Source organism: Pan troglodytes, chromosome X (genome assembly GCF_028858775.2).
Source record: "Pan troglodytes isolate AG18354 chromosome X, NHGRI_mPanTro3-v2.0_pri, whole genome shotgun sequence".
Taxonomy (NCBI): Eukaryota; Metazoa; Chordata; class Mammalia; order Primates; family Hominidae; genus Pan; species Pan troglodytes.
The window spans coordinates 115,407,382-115,428,198 of NC_072421.2; the positions used below are offsets into that span (position 1 = coordinate 115,407,382).

Sequence of the window (20,817 nt, forward strand, 5' to 3'; positions counted from 1 at the left end):
CTTAGGTTAAGCTTTAGAAATTTTATTGTTAAAGCCTAAATATGAATTTAGGAATACCCTAAGAAAAGCATGATTTCCTTGTTTCTTTTCCCTTTCAAAATGAAACACAGAAGACTGTTTTTAATCAGAGATGGAGGGGTGGTTTCTGAAGGTCAGGAGCAAGGATTCCTGTGTATGAGCCACTTGCCCAACAGGGTGGTCTATTTCTAGTTCCTAGACGGGTATACCATAGGAGCAACTGAAAGAGAGTTGGGATAGGTTCAAAGAAAGAAGCCTGCAGCATCTTGGTTTTATGTAATGACTCTCCTTGGCCTGAAGATTAAAAACTCCCAGAAGAACATGGCTTTTAATTAGTATTAGGAACTATATACTGAAAGCTAAGTAGCCGCATATTAACAGGGGTGATAATATCAACAAGCAAGGACTTTGAAAAACGGAGCTACTTCCTTTGAGAAAAGAAGACTGACCAAGTTAATGACCTATTATTTGTGAAGAAAATATTTAAGAAAACATTATCTTATACAGGGACTTTCTAAGAAACAACCAAGTCACTACTTGCACCTTCTAGATATTTCCAGATACCGCAAATTTAAAATAGTATAATAACGTGAAAATAATGTGTGTAGGTTGACTGAGGAGGCCTAAAGAACAATTGTACACTAAGGACACTTATGCCTTAACTGCTTTTAAAAGTCCAATTATTAAAATATATTGGAAAACCTATGCAGTTCATGATCATGCAACATAGTCCAACAACCTAGAAAATCTGGTCTTAGAAAAAAATATCATTGTAACAACAAAGAAAAAAAAAACTTTGGGTAGAAAAGATCAGGAAAAGACCATGTCGCTAACAAGAAAGGGTTTTATAAACAGGAAAGTATAAAAGCTGAGAACAGTTATTCTTTTCTCTGATAAATAGCTTAGTCTCAAATACATTAAACTATCTTTTATTTCTTAGAATACTGAAAAATAAAGATACTGGGAATTACTCTGAACTTATCCAGAGCCAATGCCAATATTTTGAACTTTCCCAGCTCTATGGAGCCTGGAATTGGTCAACTACAAGGACATTATTTATTTATTTATTCATTTATTTATTGGGTTCAAGCAATCCTGCTTCAGCCTCCCTAACAGCTAGGACTATAGGCATGAGCCACATCTGGCTTGTTTGCTTGCTTTCTTTCTTTCTTTCTTTCTTTCTTTGTGTCTGTCTTTCTGTCTTTTTTGTATTTTTTTATTTATTTACTTATTTATTTATATTATTATACTTTAAGTTCTGGGGTACATGTGCAGAACGTGCTGTTTTGTTACATAAGTATACACGTGCCATAGTGGTTTGCTGCACCCATCAACCTGTCACCTACATTAGGTATTTCTCCTAATGCTATCCCTCCCCTAGCCCCCCAGCCCCAGACAGGCCCTGGTGTGTGATGTTTCCCTCCCTGTGACAGACTCTATTTATAATAGAGAATAAAAGAATTGAAAACAAGGCCAAACAATAATGGTAATGACAAATATATGTCACAACATAAAATGTGGACTTCCTGCCTTTATTTTTGGAAAAATTATACTATCCCAATTTTATCTGAAATAATAAAATTTTACCTTTTTGGGTTAATTTACATAGCCAAAGTATTCTATATCAAAGTACATTTATGACCAATTTTATACTGGGAAGACAAAAAGGTGACCATCAAATAAAGCTTACCAGATGGGCTTATGGAAAAGAAAACTATCTGATATTACGTCAAGAGAATTATTTTTAAAACAGTCATAGATCATAATATTCACAGTGAACAAACTTTGGATAATGTTGAACTTTGTACATTTAATCTATAAAGAAAATTATCTATGTGGCCACTAATAGGTAACAAATTTTGTAAAAGAAGAAACAATGAAAGTTTTCTGTAATGAAGGATTGTAACCTGTTCAGTAAAATATCATATGGCCTTTTAAAAGCAGAAAATGAGAAAACATGCCAAACTTCTATCCAAGACCTTATTATAATTTAAATGAGCTAAGTATACTCTTTAGATGAACCTTCAAGATGAAGACCATATATACTGCACAGGTGAAATATGCTACAACATACTGATGTATTTGTAACATACAATTTGTTGTTACAAATATATGCCCAGATAAGGCATAAAGATGGTCTCCAATATTTTCTCAGAAAAATAGTTTTAAAATAAAACCCTAACTACATTTTTATCTGATTTTACAGGACTGCTTATTTTATGATTTGATAAGAATTTCTGAGTGAAGAAATTTGTCTCTATGCTTAATATAAATGTACTTACGCAGTTCACCTGCTGCATTTCGCCCACCAACTGCATACAGATATCCTTTGAGGGCACTTAGGTGGAAGAAGGTGCGCTTTTCATTTAAAGATGCAACTTGCATCCATTTATTGTATCGAGGATCAAATCTGAAGACTGTATCAACTGCCGTTTTTCCTTTTGTATCATAATTACTCTGTCCGCCAACCACATAGAGAAAATTTCCAATGACGGCGATGCCATGCTGGTACCTTGGGGCATCCATGGGGGCTAACGATTTCCACTCATGGGCCTTTTCATCATACATGCGCAATTCCTTACTGACAACCAGCTGCTGCCTCAGCACTCCTCCTAGTGTAACCAAGTGAGTGGTGTCAGACCTAATGGCAGTCCTGTCTGACTGCATAACCGGCTGCATATATGGCATCATTTGGTAATTGCTGGCTTCCAAAAGCAAATTCACACAAGTATTGTCAGTTCTCATGAAATCCACCGTTTGCACGTAATTAATGAGCTCCTGTGGTGTCATCAGTGGAAATCGTATGTTCTTCATTAATTTTGCAGCAAAGTCCATCCGAGGCTCTTCCAGGCGAAGCCAATGACAGGTAGCCTTAAAGAGCTCAAGTTCAGTACAGTGCTTAAGGCTATTACTGGAAAGCACGAAGGCAAGACGCTCAAAAGGAAGTTTCAAGAACTCCCCTGTGCTCAGCAATGCAGGAAAATTCTTCAAGACGAAACTGTTAACGTATTTATCCACTTCGGTTAGATTGTAGGTGTTGGCAATCCGTCCAACTTCAACACAGTTGTCTAAAGTGACCTATTAAGCCAATTAAAAAAAATTAAAACATGACTACTTTCATGGCAATCACATCTTGATAGCACAAATACCTGTTCTAGAATAAGAGTAAATTATGCTTTTAATGTTCAAATAGATACAAATAGGATTCTTATCTAAATGTATCAATGATCTACAAACAGATAATTTGCAAACCACCTTTACTTAATCCACTAGAAGGCTGACTAAAAGAAAATGATCAAAGTCAGTAAGTTAGAAGCTACTCTAAGAAACAATGTTATAACTGGAATATGGCCAAACCAGTTACTCTTCTCTCCTCAAAAATGTATCCCACCCCCACCCCCAAAGTACTGATAAAATTCCTGCCAGATGGAAACTTGGGAAAATAGAAGGTTGTTCTATTATGATTCATCTCAATCCACTTCTTAGTCATTATTCTTAAAAATACCACACAGCTAGCAGATCCATGAACAGAAAAGCTCTAATACCCAATCCCTGGATTTCCCTTTCACGTAAATAGGCATCACTCATTACTATCATTCATTTTGGTTCCTTCAAAGTTATCACTCATAATGAAAATAATTTAATAAGATAATTATTCCTAGGGTAAATTAATTTTCAACATTATTTATCTGGAAATATAAGCAAGGAAATGTCTTTCTTAAGGGCAGAGGGGTATATCTACAACAAATCTCTCATGTAAATGAGATTTTGGTATCTGTGATGACTGCTTCCATCTGGGCAACACAGCTTTCCTTAGCCACTCTTACTTTCAGCACATTCTGTTTCTCTCTGGCGTCAACGTGAGCCCAGAACCATCTCCCCACCATAGAGCAAAATATACCATAAAGTGAAAAGCTGACAAAGAAGAGAAGTGACAGAGAGGCCTTTCCTCAGTAGAACCTCTTTTCAATGCTCTAATAACTGACTCGTCAAAGGAAAAATAGGAAAAAAAAATTAGCAAATATAATACAAAGAACAAACCACAAAAACAAGCCTACCATAAAAAATGCCAGTGTGTATGTATACAAACAGACACGGATCACAGGCAAAAGACTTAAATGTTTGGTTGTTTTTAAAATTTTGTAAGGTTATGTGTCCTCAATATCACACAAACTTTATCAATGTATTGTTAACCTCACACCTGTATAGTTAACAGATTTGGCAGATGGTTAAGAGAAAATAAAATAATCCTCCTGTTGACATTTCTTTAAAAACTGAAATAAAGCTAAAAACATTACTCCTCCGCATAAAATGACAGCCCAGTTAGGATATAATATCACTGAAATCTCTAAGGTTAACATACACACACATTGTTATTTTCATAGATTATTTTAATTAGACTTTAACTTATGGGATATACATGCAGAACGTGCAGGTTTGTTACATAGGTATTACACGTACCATGGTGGTTTGCTGCACCTATCAACCCGTCATCTACATTAGGTATTTCTCCTAATGCTATCCCTCCTCTAGCCTCCCAGCCTCCAACAGGCTCTGGTGTGTGATGTTCCCCTCCCTGTGCCCATGAGTTCTCATTGTTCAACTCCCACTTATGAGTGAGAACATGTGGTGTTTGATTTTCTGTTCCTGTGTTAGTTTGCTGAGAATGATGGTTTCCAGCTTCATTCATGTCCCTACAAAGGATATGAACTCATCCTTTTTTATGGCTGCATAGTATTCCATGGTGTACATGTGCCACATTTTCTTTATCCAGTCTATCATTGATTTATTACTCAAAAAGAATTTGTGCTCTTTTAAGTAGCTGATTTGCTTTACAAAAATGTTTAATTGCTTATTTTACTTAGTAGCTACATATTTTTAAAATACCTAACACATAACTGTAACATAAAAAAATAGAAAAATAAGTTAACAAATTATGAGTCTCTAGAAATAGACAGCATAACACTGTATAAATACCCTGGATTTCTAACGTGGTTAATAAAAAGTCCATTTAATCCAATTTGAGGAGCTGCAGGTCGGTGGTTCAAAAATTTAAGTTTTGTAAATGGAGTTACAGTCAATACCTGTTTTCCCAATTCACCCTGAGTGGAAGGAATCTGAGGTCATGAATTCACTTCCCAAGACAAGTAAGAATTATCTCATCCCCAGAGTGAAGGTGATTTATACTTTTGAAGATGTTTATTAGTACAGTTAAGCAAAAGTTGATGACAACACAAATATAATTCCCAAGTATGCAAATTCTCATCATTATTGATATGATTACTAAAAAACAACAAAGAATGGGTACTTTAAGAAGACAAAATGATACTACCAGTTGCCAGTCACCAAACTGAAATCTAAATTTATAGCATGTAAAATAGAGCAAGATTAAAGATTAAAAGCCAAACTGTATAATTTAGAAATGGGATCAAGGTATTTAATTCCTTCACCTTTTCCCTCTTCAAATTTATCCAGTGAGAAAACGATTGCTAGAATAACATGAGAAAGAAACTTACATTTTATTTACAGGCATTTGGAAAATACCTTCTGTATATCAATACGTTCATATATACAGACACACAAGACTAGAAAAGACTTTGACAGACCATCTAACCAATACAAATAGCTGCCTATTTTTTTCTTTAAAATCACCAGAGAAAGGTATTCCATAACCTTCCGAACTGTTATCTTCTTGACAGAAGAACTAAGTATTTTCTTTTTTTATTTCTTTCAGTTTTTAATTTTTGTAGGCACATAGTTGGTATATATATTTATGGGGTACCCAAGACTAAGTATTTTCTATAGCTCATATACAACAGCTACCATACTGTGAGTATACAACAAAGGCTAAATACTACAAGTATCAAAAATATAAAAAGTAGAGATACGATGATAGATGCAATTAAAAATAGGATACCTGTTGAATTAATGTAGCAAATTACTAAAACCTTATTAATTTCAAAATGAGACACAGACAAGAAAAATATGTAATAGGAAATTAATTCTTAGCAAGTATATGTAATCAAAGCTTAAAAATTAATCATAGAATATAGAAATTAAAGAAGCAAAGTCTACAGTAATAATTAACAATATAAATAGACCAAAACTGATGGAATTATAGTAAACAATATTCAGAGAAATACATAATATTCTATTATGGTTCATTTTAATCCACTTCTCCATCATGATTCTTAAAAGTGACTCAGCTAGAAGATCTCCAAACATTAAGCCTAGACAGTATTTTTAAATGGATACATGTGTTTGTTTATCCACTGGATACATAAAAGGATAAATGGATAATTGGATATCCATAAATGGATAATTGGACTTATAATGCAATTTACATATATAATAGAATACACATTGAAAATATAAAATATGAAGTTTAAAGCTTATTTTAAAAATTTCTAAGTAGAAATTTCATCTGAGTTCATCTTTTATTTCATCTGAAAACCTGGCCACAATTCCAAAGAAGGTTCACGTAAAAACAGAGTTATAACAGAAGTTAATCCAAATAACTACATTGGCATTTAAAAAGAACAACAAGGCCGGGGGTGGTGGCTCACGCCTGTAATCCCAGCACTTTGAGAGGCCTTGGTGGGTGGATCATGAGGTCAGGAGATCGAGACCATCTTGGCCCACATGGTGAAACCCATCTCTACTAAAAATACAAAAATTAGCCGGATGTGGTGGCACACGCCTGTATTCCCAGCTACCTGGGAGGCTGAGGCAGGAGAATCACTTGAACCCAGGAGGTGGAGGTTGCTGTGAGCCAAGATCACACCACTGCACTCCAGCCTGGTGACAGAGCAAGACTCCATCAAAAAAAAGAAAAAAAAAAAAGAACAACAAAAAGGGATAAAATTCTTCAAGCACCTGTGGGAACCTATAAAATTGTTCTTAAAATAATCAACTGCTCGTTTACATTTCCTTGATATAAATTATTATAAATTATTCTTTTATAACCAAACAACAGTCATAGTCATCCTAAAGGCACTTCCAACATCATAACATTGCAAGTGGTATTCTCAATAACATACTGGTCCTCACTGCTGCTGTACTATTCAAATTATAACTGATGTACCCAAAACACTGTCATTAACATAATTTGCTATTTTAATGGAAGATTTCATCTGAAATCTAGGACTTTTTTTAAAAGATTGGTGTTTTATACAAAGAAATTCCCATTTAGGAAAAAATGGGTATCTGCTTTTTTTTTTTTTTTTTTCCTGGCTAGCCGAGTGAAGCAGTGAAAGTGAAGAAGGAACAAAGAAATCTGTAACTGGTTGTGATCAATTAGTTGTAAACACCACTGCACTCGGACCAGCCAGTATCTGCTTTTGTACTCTCAAGGGAAATGCAAAGACTAAGAAATCTGGCAAAAATTTGGGGAACTCCTTAGCCATTCAATGCGCCAAATTCTACTTGGTGCTATCTAGTTTATTAAAATGACAGCCTGATATCTAGTACAATCAATGCAGAGAATGAAACCATGTCCACAGAATAAGACTAGGAAGAAATCAAACAAGCTACTTTAGCAGGCAGAGAATGTACAGGTATCTTTTCTCAAGCCTCCTTCCACAGATGAGACCGTCACAGGACACAAAGAAGAGACACTTTGGTAAGAACAAAGGGATAATTAAATAATAAACACCTCTCTCTCTTTCAGTCTTTGTCTTTCTTCAGTTTCTAAATGCTATTTGAGGTGAATGCCACTGGTGTCTCCAGCCCAAAATATTCAATTCTCTATTTATTTGCACTTTGAATGCAGTTCCTTTATTGAATGCAATGTTAGTTATTACAATGGCTTTTGTGAGGTTGAAGAGGTTTGAGCCCAGGCTAGGCCTCTTCTTCCCAGACAGAGTCCCAGATAGCAGATAGGCAAGAATGGGTGCTCAAGGTTATAGGAGGGATATTTAGAATATTTAAAAACCACACAAGATGGGTATCAACCAATCAGAATGGATGGCCGACCATAAGCAACGGGGATGGCCTTCTATGTACTATTTGCCCAATATCAGCCCTGTCAATAAGGAAGTCAAGACTGGTTTGGTGGGGAGGGAAATAATTTTGATTCATTTTTAATTTTAATTATCTATAAATTTGTCTCTAACTTGCATTAAATTGCCCTCAAAGTGAAAAAAAAAATCTTAAAAAACATGTCTGTTAATCTTTCCGGGTAAATACAATTTAGATTAAATGAAGAATGTGAAATATATGTACTATGCAGGAAATCCTCAGTAATTTAGTAACAGAGGCAAAGTAAAAGGAACTGTCTTCTCCAATGACTTCTGATTCTTTTTGTTTTTCTTTTGAGAGAAACATACTCTCCCTATTCCTCTCTCTTGTCTCCTTCCCACTTATGTACCTCCTTTATTTTGTCTCCAACTCTTCATCACCTCCAGTCACCTCAATAAACTTTCTCTCTACTTCATTGTAAGCTCTCCACCCCATCACTGATAACAAATGTGCAGGTGAAACCAGTAATCTATCTGCATCAAGGGGGGAAAACACAATTAAAAAATTATTTTAAGAAAGATTATCCCCAAGTCTAAAGCCCAATGACATATCTCATTCTCTTGTTAAAAAATGCTTTTATACAAACATAAAGTGATTTCTTTCTCACCTTTATTCTGTTTTGTTCATTCTATATATTTGTATATTTAAATTGTAATCTTTTGAGTTCAATTACAGATGCCCTATTTCAGCAACCTAACATTAAATTAGGTTGTTTTGTGAACTAGCCTAAAATCCTCCATAACAAAAGTTCCGTGGGGCAAATGCTAGATGCTAAAAATTTCAAATTGCAAACAAAGGATAAACAAAACTTACACAACTTTCTTATAAACTAGCAAATGGAGCTGGGCGCGGTGGCTCACGCCTGTAATCCCAGTGCTTTGGGAGGCTGAGGCGGGTGGATCACCTAAGGTCAGGAGTTCGAGACCAGCCTGACCAACATGGAGAAAGCTCGTCTCTACTAAAAATACAAAATTAGCCAGGCACAGTGGTGCATGCCTGTAATCCCAGCTACTCGGGAGGCTGAGGCAGGATAATCGCTTGAACCTGGGAGGCGGAGGTTGCGATGAGCCAAGATCCTGCCATTGCACTCCAGCCTGGGCAACAACAGCGACACTCCGCCTCAAAAAACAAAACAAACAAACAAAAAAACACCAGCTAATGGGCACAGTATTTAACATGTTGTAGTTATACAATGTCATAAGGACAAAACCAATGCAATTTTTAGGTATGACTAAACAAAGGCAATTTTCCATTATCTCCATAGTATATAAAAGTGGTTTTAGTTTTACAGAAATTTTTACCTACTATGCTTCATATCTATCCTTCATTGTCATCCTTCTGTATTCATTTCATTGTCCTCTTTTCCATAACTCCAAGAAAATAACATAGCAAAAACAAAAATGCCACATCCTATAAACCAGTAAGTAACACTGCAAATGATGGCAAAGTTAGAAGGGAGGTTGGCTCTTGTTCTATTAACACTGATGCTCTGTTATAGAAAACTGGTATCTCTATCCCACCAAAGGTGAGTGTGGCTTTACTAATATATCTAGAGTTATCATTCAAAACTAATACATACATGTTTTCTGGGTTCTTTACTGATTCGCATTTTACATACCACTGTTACTGATTCACATTTTACGTACCACTGTTCTTCTTCCTCCACACAAATGATTGAGAATAGGATAGAACAGAATTGTATTAGAAGGGAATTTTTCTGTCTAAAAGTTCAAACCCAAATAGTGTTTTGATTATGTGAACTATAATATCACTATATCATTAAAAACATAAAGCCTATTTCCTCTAAAACATCTTATTTCAGCACACCGTTCTTAAACATGAGAACATTATATTAAAATTTATCTATAATAACTTAGCTCATGGAAGAACTTCAAAAAATCCTCCTTTAAAAAATATAGTATCTTGAGATGTTCAGTTTTTATAAGTAGAAAATACACTGGGCTACTATTTTTCCTTTTTCACTTGATTGCTGAGAAGGAAAGGGGAAATAAATAGAGCAAGACTGAACATACGTTTAACTAAAAAAACAGAATGCATGAAAGAAGGGTAAAGGAAAACTTGGGTTTTGCATGTTCCTGGAACTAATAATCTGCCAGATTTTCTCAAAAATTACAATGGATTCTGAGAGGGAAGAGATTTCTACTCTAAAACCATACAGACATATCCTCTGCAAAAAAGGATGAAGGACAAGTAAGGTAGAATAATGCAAAGAAAAGAGGTAATTCCTAAAAGTTCATAGGCAAGAAAATTCTAAAACTGAGAGGTAGGAGTAAACTCTATCACAAGTAATCTTTGCTACAGAGAAGCCTCTTCTCCATTAGAAATAGGTTTTAGGATGTCTGCAAAGGATGCAAAAAAAAATGAACATGATATTTAAGGCAATATTAAGTGTTTATAAAAATGAAGACATTTCTAAATTGTTAAACAATTATAATAAATGTTTCAACACAGGTTAAGGAACCAACAGTCTAATTACTGGAAATTAGCAATACAAAGTGACTATGGTCTCATCTTTAAATAAAATTGCTTTAAATACAGTTATCTAGAAAAAAATTCTTTTCTATTATTGTGACAATAATATTACTATAACTTTTTTGTATTGTGTATTATCCAGTTTGGTCATTTTCTTTCAGGCAAAGGAATTGATCACAATCAATATCTGAAGTTCTAAGTACTAAACTTCTGTATTAGAGGATAGGCCAACAATGTCTCTTGTTAAGGATTAGTTCCAAAGAAATCATGGCACTTTCCTTAATCTGGCTCAGGATGACCATGTGTTGCTAAGATCAGTGTAAAGCAATGTTAAGAGTCTATACGTACAAGCTTTAAGTGTTACTACTAAATTAAATTCTGGACTTGAGGCATTTTGAAAATCACATTCAATATGATTCATTTTTCCTTGAAATGAAGTTGTTATATCATGCCAGTGACACAACCAGAGGTGAGATCCTAATAGCTCTTGAGGGGATGGGCCTTGTATGATCAAATTTAAATAAAATTTAGCACCTAAATTCAGTAATGGAGGCAAGCAATAGCATGGGAATTAACCAACTTCACTTGGGCTACTTGCGCAATAAAGAAGACAATACAAGTCAACAATATAGCACCATGCTGCCATAAAAACCCTTAAAAGTAGCAATTAGTTCAAATTTTATAAGTAATTGTGAGACAGTAGTCTGAGTTTTCTAAAATCAAACATAGAAAAAACATACTTTCAATAGGCCAGTTAAATTAGTTATTGGCTGACATTTAAGATAGTAAGTACCTTAATAATAAAATAATTAAGGAATGCTCTCTTGAAACTTAGTGTTTTAAAGAAAGTTCCATGTTCAAAAAATGTAAGTTGTAAAGATCTAACAGCAATTATTTACCTATATTAAGATTGATATGAGTTAAAAAATTACAGAAAACATATCCATCAACATAATGAGTTAGAAAATATACCAAAAATTAATATTGCCAGAATTCTTAATCAGAAAAACAAGCTCCAAGACCTCTGGAAGTCTTGGCAATATTTCTGTCCAATGTAGCCATTTATCTCCCCAGAAGTAAAATTTAAAGGTCTCAACTAAAATAAAAAACTCTCTTCAGGAACTGGGTGACTACCATTAAGTACTTCATCGATTGGTAGTTGTATGTGTCCTATCTTATCTATTAAAAAATGGCTAAACACTATTCAGTAGGTGATATGTTTCTATGGAATCAAGACTTACATTCTTACAGGTTTGCCCATAGGTATCAGTTCTTCTTAAGATCTAGCTCCCATATTAAAAGAAGAAATTTTAAAGAGTTCTAGAAGCTCAGATTACTTTTCCATTCAATTACATTTAAGAAGCCTGTTTGTATAGTCATTAAGGTGAATAAAACCAGATTATGGTATATACCATTATCAAACAGTTAAAGTATATATCTTCATCAAACATTATTAGTATCTCATGTCATTTGATTACACAGAGGCTTTTTTTTTCTTCCTGAGATTGAGTCTCACTCTTGTTGCCCAGGCTGGAGTGCAATGGCGCAATCTCAGTTCACCACAACCTCCACCTCCCAGGTTCAAGCGATTCTCCTGCCTCAGCCTCCCAAGCAGCTGGAATTACAGGCATGCACCACCATGCCCAGCTAATTTTTGTATTTTTAGTAGAGACGGGCTTTCTCCATGTTGGTCAGGCTGGTCTTGAACTCCCAACCTTAGACGATCTGCCCGCCTCGGCCTCCCAAAGTGCTGGGATTACAGGCGTGAGCCACGATGCCCGGCCAACACAGAGGCTTTTATTAAATGATTCTATTTCATAAAAATGCACCTGTTTCAATCTCACCTTGCTTACAGACCACATACTACAAGACACATCTGTCTAATGGCAAGTTTCACATTCCTGCACTGCAGATTTCATGAGTCCTAATCTAAACAGGCTACATCAGAGTCTACCACAGGAAAAATCAGATTTCAAAATATCTTACCCCAGATATGAGAAATACTTTACAGAAGTCCAAAACTGGCAGAATCTGTAGGAAACTGGCAGCTTCCAGCGTGTCTTGAAGGTTGTCCATATTAAGAGAAAGCTTTGCAGTATAAATGAAATCAATAATTTTCCTTAGACCGACTTTGCTCACACCATGAAGTTTAATGCACATTAAATCTTGTTCTTTCATTCCACCTTAAATAAAAAGACATTCAATTAAATGAAGGTGGACAATTATGGTCAAACTCACTTCTGCTGCTAATTAGATGCAATAAAATCAAAGGAAAGTCTTATTTTATATAAGCAGTCATATAGAGTCAGTCTGCTGCACATTTTACCGTTAAAAGAAAGTACTTAAAAAAGATAATCTCTATACTAATGGAGGTCATATATGATGCAAGTGCTTCCAAAATGTTCTCACTTCCTATCTTTTGACATAGAGTAGAGATTGTATTAGGAGGACACAGAGTCTCTGATGGCCCACTAGATATGAGCTTGAAAAAGAAAAGCTGTGAGATAAAGATGGACAGTATGAAAAAAGTGCATCAATTTTCCATGTTAAAACAGCACCACCAAAAACCATACATACTGTTGTGTACTTCTTTTGAAGCTGTTTCCAAAAGAACTAAATTTCATGTTAGAAATAAAAAAGGTTTAAACACGGATTTTTCATATTGTTTTAATGTGGTTTCAGAGTTTTAAAAGGCAAACTACCTGTGAACATAGCCTTGAAGTAATCACTAGCAGATGCCATCATGACTCTATGCACAGGGAAAGCATCATCTGTGTCACCTGGCATCAGGGTCACATCACAAAGCAATCCTTCAAGTCGAAGCTGGTCAAAGCCCTACAACAAGAACATGAGTTGAGTCACTAATCAAGGTAAAATGAGGTTACAAATCTTCGTGTGCTAAAATTGTTTGAATATTAATGTGGTGCAACATATGTGGAACACAAAGCCAACAGAATATTCGGGAGAAGAAAAAATAACTGCACAACTTTCCTGATATGTGACAATGCATGTTTTCTTTCACTGTAGGAATAACACAAAATTAAGACTAATTTAGGTTAAAAACGATTAAGGAAAAAGTATATACTTTTGCTTATTTACACAATTATCAGCTTTTACCTTACTTTAAAAAATAATTACAATGTGCACTTCTACTTTCCCATCTGCAGAATGAGAGTATTAGACTGTCCAACATTCCTTTTCGCGATAATTTAATAGTCCTTTTATAGTGCTTGACTGAAGCATCTTGGTTTTGTTTTGTTTTGGGGGAGGTTGAGAAAGAAAAGTAGAGAGCAACTGTATTAAGTACACGATAGTTCTTTCTACTAATTGTATTATTTCATCTCTTTGAGAAGCCTATACTCAGTACATTGCTGCTGTCTGGCCAAATATCTTTCAAGTTTCAAGTTTGAGACTTAACTATCTTTGTTTGAAAAAAACAAAAAAAAGCCCAGGAAACCCCAACATGAGACTTAATTGTCTCCAAATGCCTAAAGGTTTAGTGGAGAATTAACAGGCTAGCAGCCACAATTCAGAGGAGTGACAGAGCTCTGGTGAGAAGAATCCTTGTTGATTAGCTTTTTCACTACACCCTGATGGTCTCAACTAACGACAAATAGACAGTTGTTCTATTGATATAAGTTGGAAGAATGACAATCACTTTTAAGATTATAACAGGTTGAATCTACAACATACACATATTTCAAAACATCATGTTTTTCGTTTTTTATCTTTTATTTTTAATTTTTGTGGGTACAGAGATGTATGCTTTAGGGGATGGATACCCCATTTACCATGATGTGATTAAAATATCATGTTTTACATGACAAATTATATATAATGTTTATTTGTCGATTAAGAATAATGAATTTAAAAAGATTGTAACAGGCTAGTAAAGTACACCAAAAGGGAACAATATGCAATTTAACAATGATACAAAAAATGAACATTTTGGCAAGATTGAGTCTGTAGTTTCAAAGATAGAAATGTTTCATTATAAAAAATCAGGAAGACAGATACACAAAAAACACAAATTGCTTTCTAATAATATAATACAATAAGAACCAATAGCATTGATTACTCTGTCCCCTTCATATTTTAATGACTTCAAATAAAACTATGTTTTGTTTCACAGATTTAAAGAGCAAAAGGTATAACATATTAAGAAAGCAGTTTAAAAAATATTGATCCTACACATATGTGTAGTATAAACCCTAGTTAAGCTTCTCATTTTAATTTTAAAGCTTTTTAAAGACAATGCTTGAATTACAGAACTGGAACTTCAAAGAGATGATCTGATCCAGCCACTCTCCCTCTAGGGAAAGAGATGAATATTTTTATTCCAAAACTATTTATACATTATACATACACTTTAAAACAAGATTATATATCATATTTTTCTTTTTCCAACAATGATTGACATGTTTATGTTAAAAAATATCAAATCTTTCACAAATGCCCCTTTTTCTTTGTAAACCCAAACATTATATATCCTATGCCACTATTTTTATTTTCCATTGCTAATTCGTCTGCTGTCTCTGTTATTTAGAAAAGTAGAAATAAAATAATAATAGCTCATGTTATAAAAAGAGATGCCAATTTTAAGGGAATATTCTCATGCTGAAGGCATGAGAAGAGTCACTTCAGCTCTTTGTTTTGTTTTTTTGAGACAGAGTCTCGCTCCGTTGCCCAGGCTGGAGTGCAGTGGCGCGATCTCGGCATTGATATATGGGGTCTAAATTGCAATAAATTTGTGGGAATCACCTTTCAAATGTAGAGTACTGGGAAGTAGTGAATGAGGACACTAGGGTGTGGGAGAGGATAGTCAAGCATCAGCTGAAACAGTTGAGAGACTAGCATCTTTGAATTCCCCAGTGTTTGGCATACTGTTGGTACTTAATATATGTTCCATTAACGCATGAACAAACAAACAAAATTTTACTCAGAAGCTACCACTGGTAACTTTAAAGCCATGTAGTCACATTGGGTAGGATGTAAACTTTGCAACAAGTTAACTGGAAACCAGGAACTTATTTGTGAAACCTCTCCCAATAATAAAATGAGTTGTGCTTAAAGTGTTCGTTTGTGGTAGTTTGTGGTAGTAGTAAAGGTTAAGGTAAGAGAAAAGGTAGTGAACCAGGAGTTGGGGAGAAAACGTTGACTCCCAAACTTGTGTTTGTTTTATCCCTCATATAAATTTCAGGTTTAAAAAATTAAATATGTGCTTGTATGTTTTTTGAAGTCAAAATACAGGATATAAGTTAAAAACTTAAAGGCTACCTCTTTCACTTACTAGAAGTAACCACTGTTAACAGTTTAGTAAGCATACTTCAAGACCTCATTCTCTATATATCATAATCTACATTATGCTTGTGTTAAAATATATAAAGGCCTCTTTAAAGTGGGTTACTATACATACTGTTGTGCATTTTAAAATTCACTTGAGCAGATAACACAGATAGTCTTCTATCTCAGTGCACAGGATTTATTTCATTCTTTTAGTGCATGCACACTAATCTACAGTAGGGGCATGTCATAAGTTATTTATCCATTCCCACTTAGTTGAACACTCAGGTTTTCCCTCAAATTCTGCAGTTATAAGCAATGCTGCAATTAACTTCCTTGTACATACATTTAGTTGTCTAAGTATATCTGTGGGAGATATTCTCAGGATTGAAGTTGTTGGTTCGAAGGATATTTATTTTTAAAGTTTTGAATAGCTAATGGCAAGTTAAAGGATTTGATTTTTCTTGGGAGAAATAATATACCTTGGGCATTGGCATAAAAAAGAGATGTCAAGATACTAATGAGATGAGTCTAGGTACTGTATGCCCCCTTTATGTTTATTTATCAAATAGTTTTTTATTCTTCTTCTCTAAAGCATACGTAGACAATATCTTTATAAAGCAATTCTGGTTTATTCAAAAGCAGTGATTGTATCTGATCCATTATTTTCTTCCACTAAAGAACAAAAACAAACAAACAAAAAAAAACCTTCTTGGCTTATTTGCTAGCCTCCTGCCTTTAAAATATTCCTGCAAATATTTTACAATTGGAATTGAATAATGTCAGTATGTTCCATTCCTACTACATATTACTTTATTTTCCCTCTGAAAAGAGGAGTCGCTTGTGCATCATGTATCGTCAGCTGTGTAATTTCTTCTTTTGTCCATATTCCATTCAAACTGCTTGTGGAGGTATGTAATCAATGCTCAAGATCTGGACAGCTTTGCTCAGCTAAGACACCGGGAGCTTTTATTCTTTTCACAGATTTTATCATTTTGTGTCCCTTTACACTATCGTTTTTAAAAAATCCTTTAACCTTTCTCAGTATAATCTGGTGTCCCAAAAGAAAAGAAGTTAAGGCACCTAGAGCATTTTTAACAAATTCGGAGTGTCTTTTATTCCACGCTTAATGTATCTACCTTTGGCAAGTTATCTGCTTTTGTAAGGTTTTACATTTATTTTCACAACATACAGTGTCCCTTTCTAAACATTTCATAACCTTTATTTTTATATGCATAAATGAACGACCCCACTATCCAATTCCATATTAGTGAATTTTATTCTACGTTATGTCTATCTTTATCCAAATGATATCTGTCAATTCAGATTGTTTTCAAACAAATTCTAAACATCCTGTTTGTATATTATTTTCCGGATATCCCAGTTCTGTCTAAAGAGAAGCTCCTTCTGACTATACACATTGTTGTGTACAAGAAGGCAATCATTTCTCTAAACACCTTTTATTCTCTAATCTTCTAGTGAAGTATGCATACATTAAAAGAAAAAGAGAGAGGTTCATTATCTTCCAAAATTCTCATCTGCCTTCTATATATCTACTTTTTGCTTTCACTCATAAATCTTTTCCCCTATTTAAGAAGCCTTTCAAAGATTCCTGCACACTCGAAATAAGTCCTTTTACTGTAAAATCATTTTCTTTCACCAAACTTGTACTCACTCTTCTTGAAAGATTTACATGAACATTTTTGTCTGTTTCCATATGCTAGTATACCATATACCTATGCAGCTCTGCTTTAGGCAAATTGTTCAGTTTCTAATTAGTTTTTCAGAATGTCCTTAAAACTGCTTCTGTTGATTTAAACTCATCATCTTTCCAGTCTCTCTATCTCAACACTTATCTTAGTTCTCTACTTTTCTGTCTCTGTGCCTTGGGTTTGATTTAAGAGGGGTTTGTCTGTCCTCAATTTCTTTAATATTTCCCTTTCTTCTTCTATAAATCTCCCCATATCTTCCTTTATTTTCTTCTCCATATCCTGGAAAAATAGCGTCATTTAATGCTATTTTGATGCTGGAAAACAGCATTAAAAACATGTTTTTTCTCTTCACTGTATTAAACTTATCCAATGTATCAAAACTTCAACCTCTATTAAATAGAGAGAGGTACATATCTAACACCAGGAAACAAAGAAAGTCTGAAACATCTAATGAGTTTGATAAATTTTAAAATGATCATATTAAAACAGAATAGAATATGACTTGATATTACAGGATTATAACATGGAAACCAGACAAGCTATGAATAATTTGTATAAAAATTACTTGGATGTCAATAGCTTTCAAGTGAAATATAATGCTATTGTGAAAAAAAGCTACATTGATACTGTCAGGTATTTAAAAGGAATTTGATAAATCATTCAACTAAATTCTACATTAGAACAAACTTACTAGCATATTATATCTAGTTTTGATCATTGTCATTTTAAGTAGAGAAAAAACGAAACACATCCTGAAAAGAGTAGTTAAAATTATAATGGAAAATATGTTCTATGAACAAAGATTAAGGAACTAAAGAAAGTTAAGAAATGGCTTTACTCCAATGTTATGTAAATGTAATGTATTAGATAAAAACAATACCAGCCATGTTTTTATGAGGCTGCTCTTCATTTTATTCAAAGGACAGAAAAAGGAACAGATGCACTTAAGTTAAAAGAAATATATAGGCTGGACATAAATGTTTATATTAATTTTAAACTCTGTGCTCATTATTATATAACACTGCTTAGACTTTAAAAACGTAAAGACTTTCCATCACTGCAATATAGCACAACTTCTGGTTTGCAGAGACTTCTTTGATCTGATCCCAACCTTATTTTTTATTAGTTCCCTATATACTCTGACCCGTCTTATCAGGTTGTTCTCCAAACTATCACATTGGTGATAAAATTTTTTTTTCACCTGGAATATCCTTCCTCCTTCAAAGACTAGCTTAAATTGGACCTCCTTTGTTGTTGTTGTTTTGTAGAGAAGGAGTTTCATCATGTTACCCAGGCTGGCCTCAAGGATGCCCCCCAACCACCACCTGTCTCAGCCTCCCAAAATGCTGGGATTACAGGTGTGAGTCACCACACCTGCCCAAATTCCACCTCCTTTGTAAAGCTATCTCTCACACAATCATCTCTAAAATAATTAGGCATTTTTAGTCTGGATTTCACCATTACTTATTCAATTATATCCTATAAATTTATGTTTCCAGTAAGAGAGATTCCATTTACATTACGTCCTGAAACTCTTTAAAATCAAACAAAAATATATGGAAAAAAAGTTTAAAAACATTGAAGGAAAGGGATCTGTGAAAGATAAGAAACAAATTGGGTGAGCCCTATGACTGTCTAAATTTACTGCCTATGGATTTCAGACAGAGGTGCAGGGAGTGGGAACCCAGGCAAAACCTAGTATTCTCCTAGAGCTGAGAGTCTGGGGACATCAAGGCAGATAGGACAGAATATAAGAAGAGAGATCAGCACACAGAGAGGATTCCAGAGCTCGAAAAACAGTCACCCTCAAGGATTCCAGCGAGTAATGATAAGCATCTTTGTCTGCAGAAAGAACCGCCAAAAAAGAGCACAAGGAATACTCTCCAAGGTTCACAAAGGGCTGGAAGTCGTTTCTAGTCAAACCATGAGTGGAAACCTTACAAGGCTGGGGTTTTAGGCATCTGCCACCCCCACTGTCACCATCGTCAAAAGGATTCTGCCTCAGTACTGGGGGAAAGTTTGCTCTAGAATAAATGCTGGCCTGGTGCAATTTCACAAAGCTTAAAAGTAAATGAAAACCACATGTTAATGAGAGCAGATGAATTAAGAAAGAAAATCAGAATGCAAACTTTCACCAAGCTGATGGTGAGTCCCCACCTCACCCCACCCCCTATCTTATATTTCCCAGTCTACCCCGACCTGGACTTAGGGCATCACATAAGCTGGAAACAGTCACCTGTCAACAGACAGAAAAAGCTCCAGGAGAAGCCCCCTACTTATTTTCTTTTCTTTTTTTTTTTTTTTTGAGATGGAGTCTCGCTCTGTCGCCCAGGCTGGAGTGCAGTGGTGCAATCTCGGCTCACTGCAACCTCCGCCTCCCGGGTTCGCGCCCTTCTCCTGCCTCAGCCTCCCGAGTAGCTGGGACTACAGGCGCATGCCGCCACGCCCGGCTAATTTGTAGTTTTAGTAAAGACGGGGTTTCACCATGTTAGCCAGGATGGTCTCGATCTCCTGACCGTGATCCGCCCGCCTCTGCCTCCCAAAGTGCTGGGATTACAGGCCTGAGCTACCGCGCCCGGCCACTTCTTTCTTAAAGAGAAGAAGATTCTCAAAGCTCAGAGAGCTTGGAGAGGACGCCCCGCCCCGCCCCGCCCCGCCCCACCCCGCCTCTCCCGGCCTGGCCTGGATCCCAAGGCAATTTCAAGGCATTGGTAGCAAGAGTGACAATGGTGACAGTGGGGGTGGCAGATGCCTAAAACCCTGAAAAAGAGGAACCTTTCTCCTTGGTCAGAGAAGCAGTGATTGTCTTTCTGTGGTGAATATTCAATTCAGTTCCTCTCTCTTTGTCTTTGGGCCAAGATGTGGGTGCAGCCATGATAACTGTGTGGCAGAGCAGGGAAAATAAGGTCCCAGCTTTCAGGCCAAGGGGCCAAAATAGAGCCCTAGCAACTGGAAAGAATTCGGAAGATGGCCCAGGTGGAGGAGAATGAAGAAGAGACCTCACAAAGTTCCATACCATGGAATACTGCTCAACAGTAAAAAGGAACAAACTATTGACATACACAACAAAATGAATGAATCTTAAAATATTATACTAGGTAAAAGAAACCAGCCCCAAAAGCTTACAGATCATATAATGTCATTTATGTAACATTTCCAAAAAGACAAAAATAAAGCGACAGAAAACAGATCAGTAGCTTCCAGGGTTTAGGGATGGTGGTGGGTATAACTACCAAGGGTTAACAGGAGGGAGTATGCTGAGGTCATGGAATGGTTCTGTGTCATAATTCTG

At 35.4% G+C, this 20,817-nt stretch overlaps 1 protein-coding gene across 21 annotated transcripts in view; it reads right to left on the reverse strand.

The window, feature by feature from the left end:
• The window catches only part of KLHL13 (kelch like family member 13), a 218,669-nt gene that overhangs the window by 9,158 nt on the left and 188,694 nt on the right, over nt 1-20,817 (reverse strand). For all 21 annotated transcript variants that reach the window (XM_063803857.1, XM_016943582.3, XM_016943580.3 and 18 more), the window contains 3 exons: nt 13,233-13,365; nt 12,517-12,713; nt 2,301-3,096 (listed from right to left, as the gene is read on the reverse strand). In XM_063803857.1, the coding sequence (XP_063659927.1) occupies nt 2,301-3,096; nt 12,517-12,713; nt 13,233-13,365 (1,126 nt within the window). The remainder of the gene's footprint in view (nt 1-2,300; nt 3,097-12,516; nt 12,714-13,232; nt 13,366-20,817) is intronic.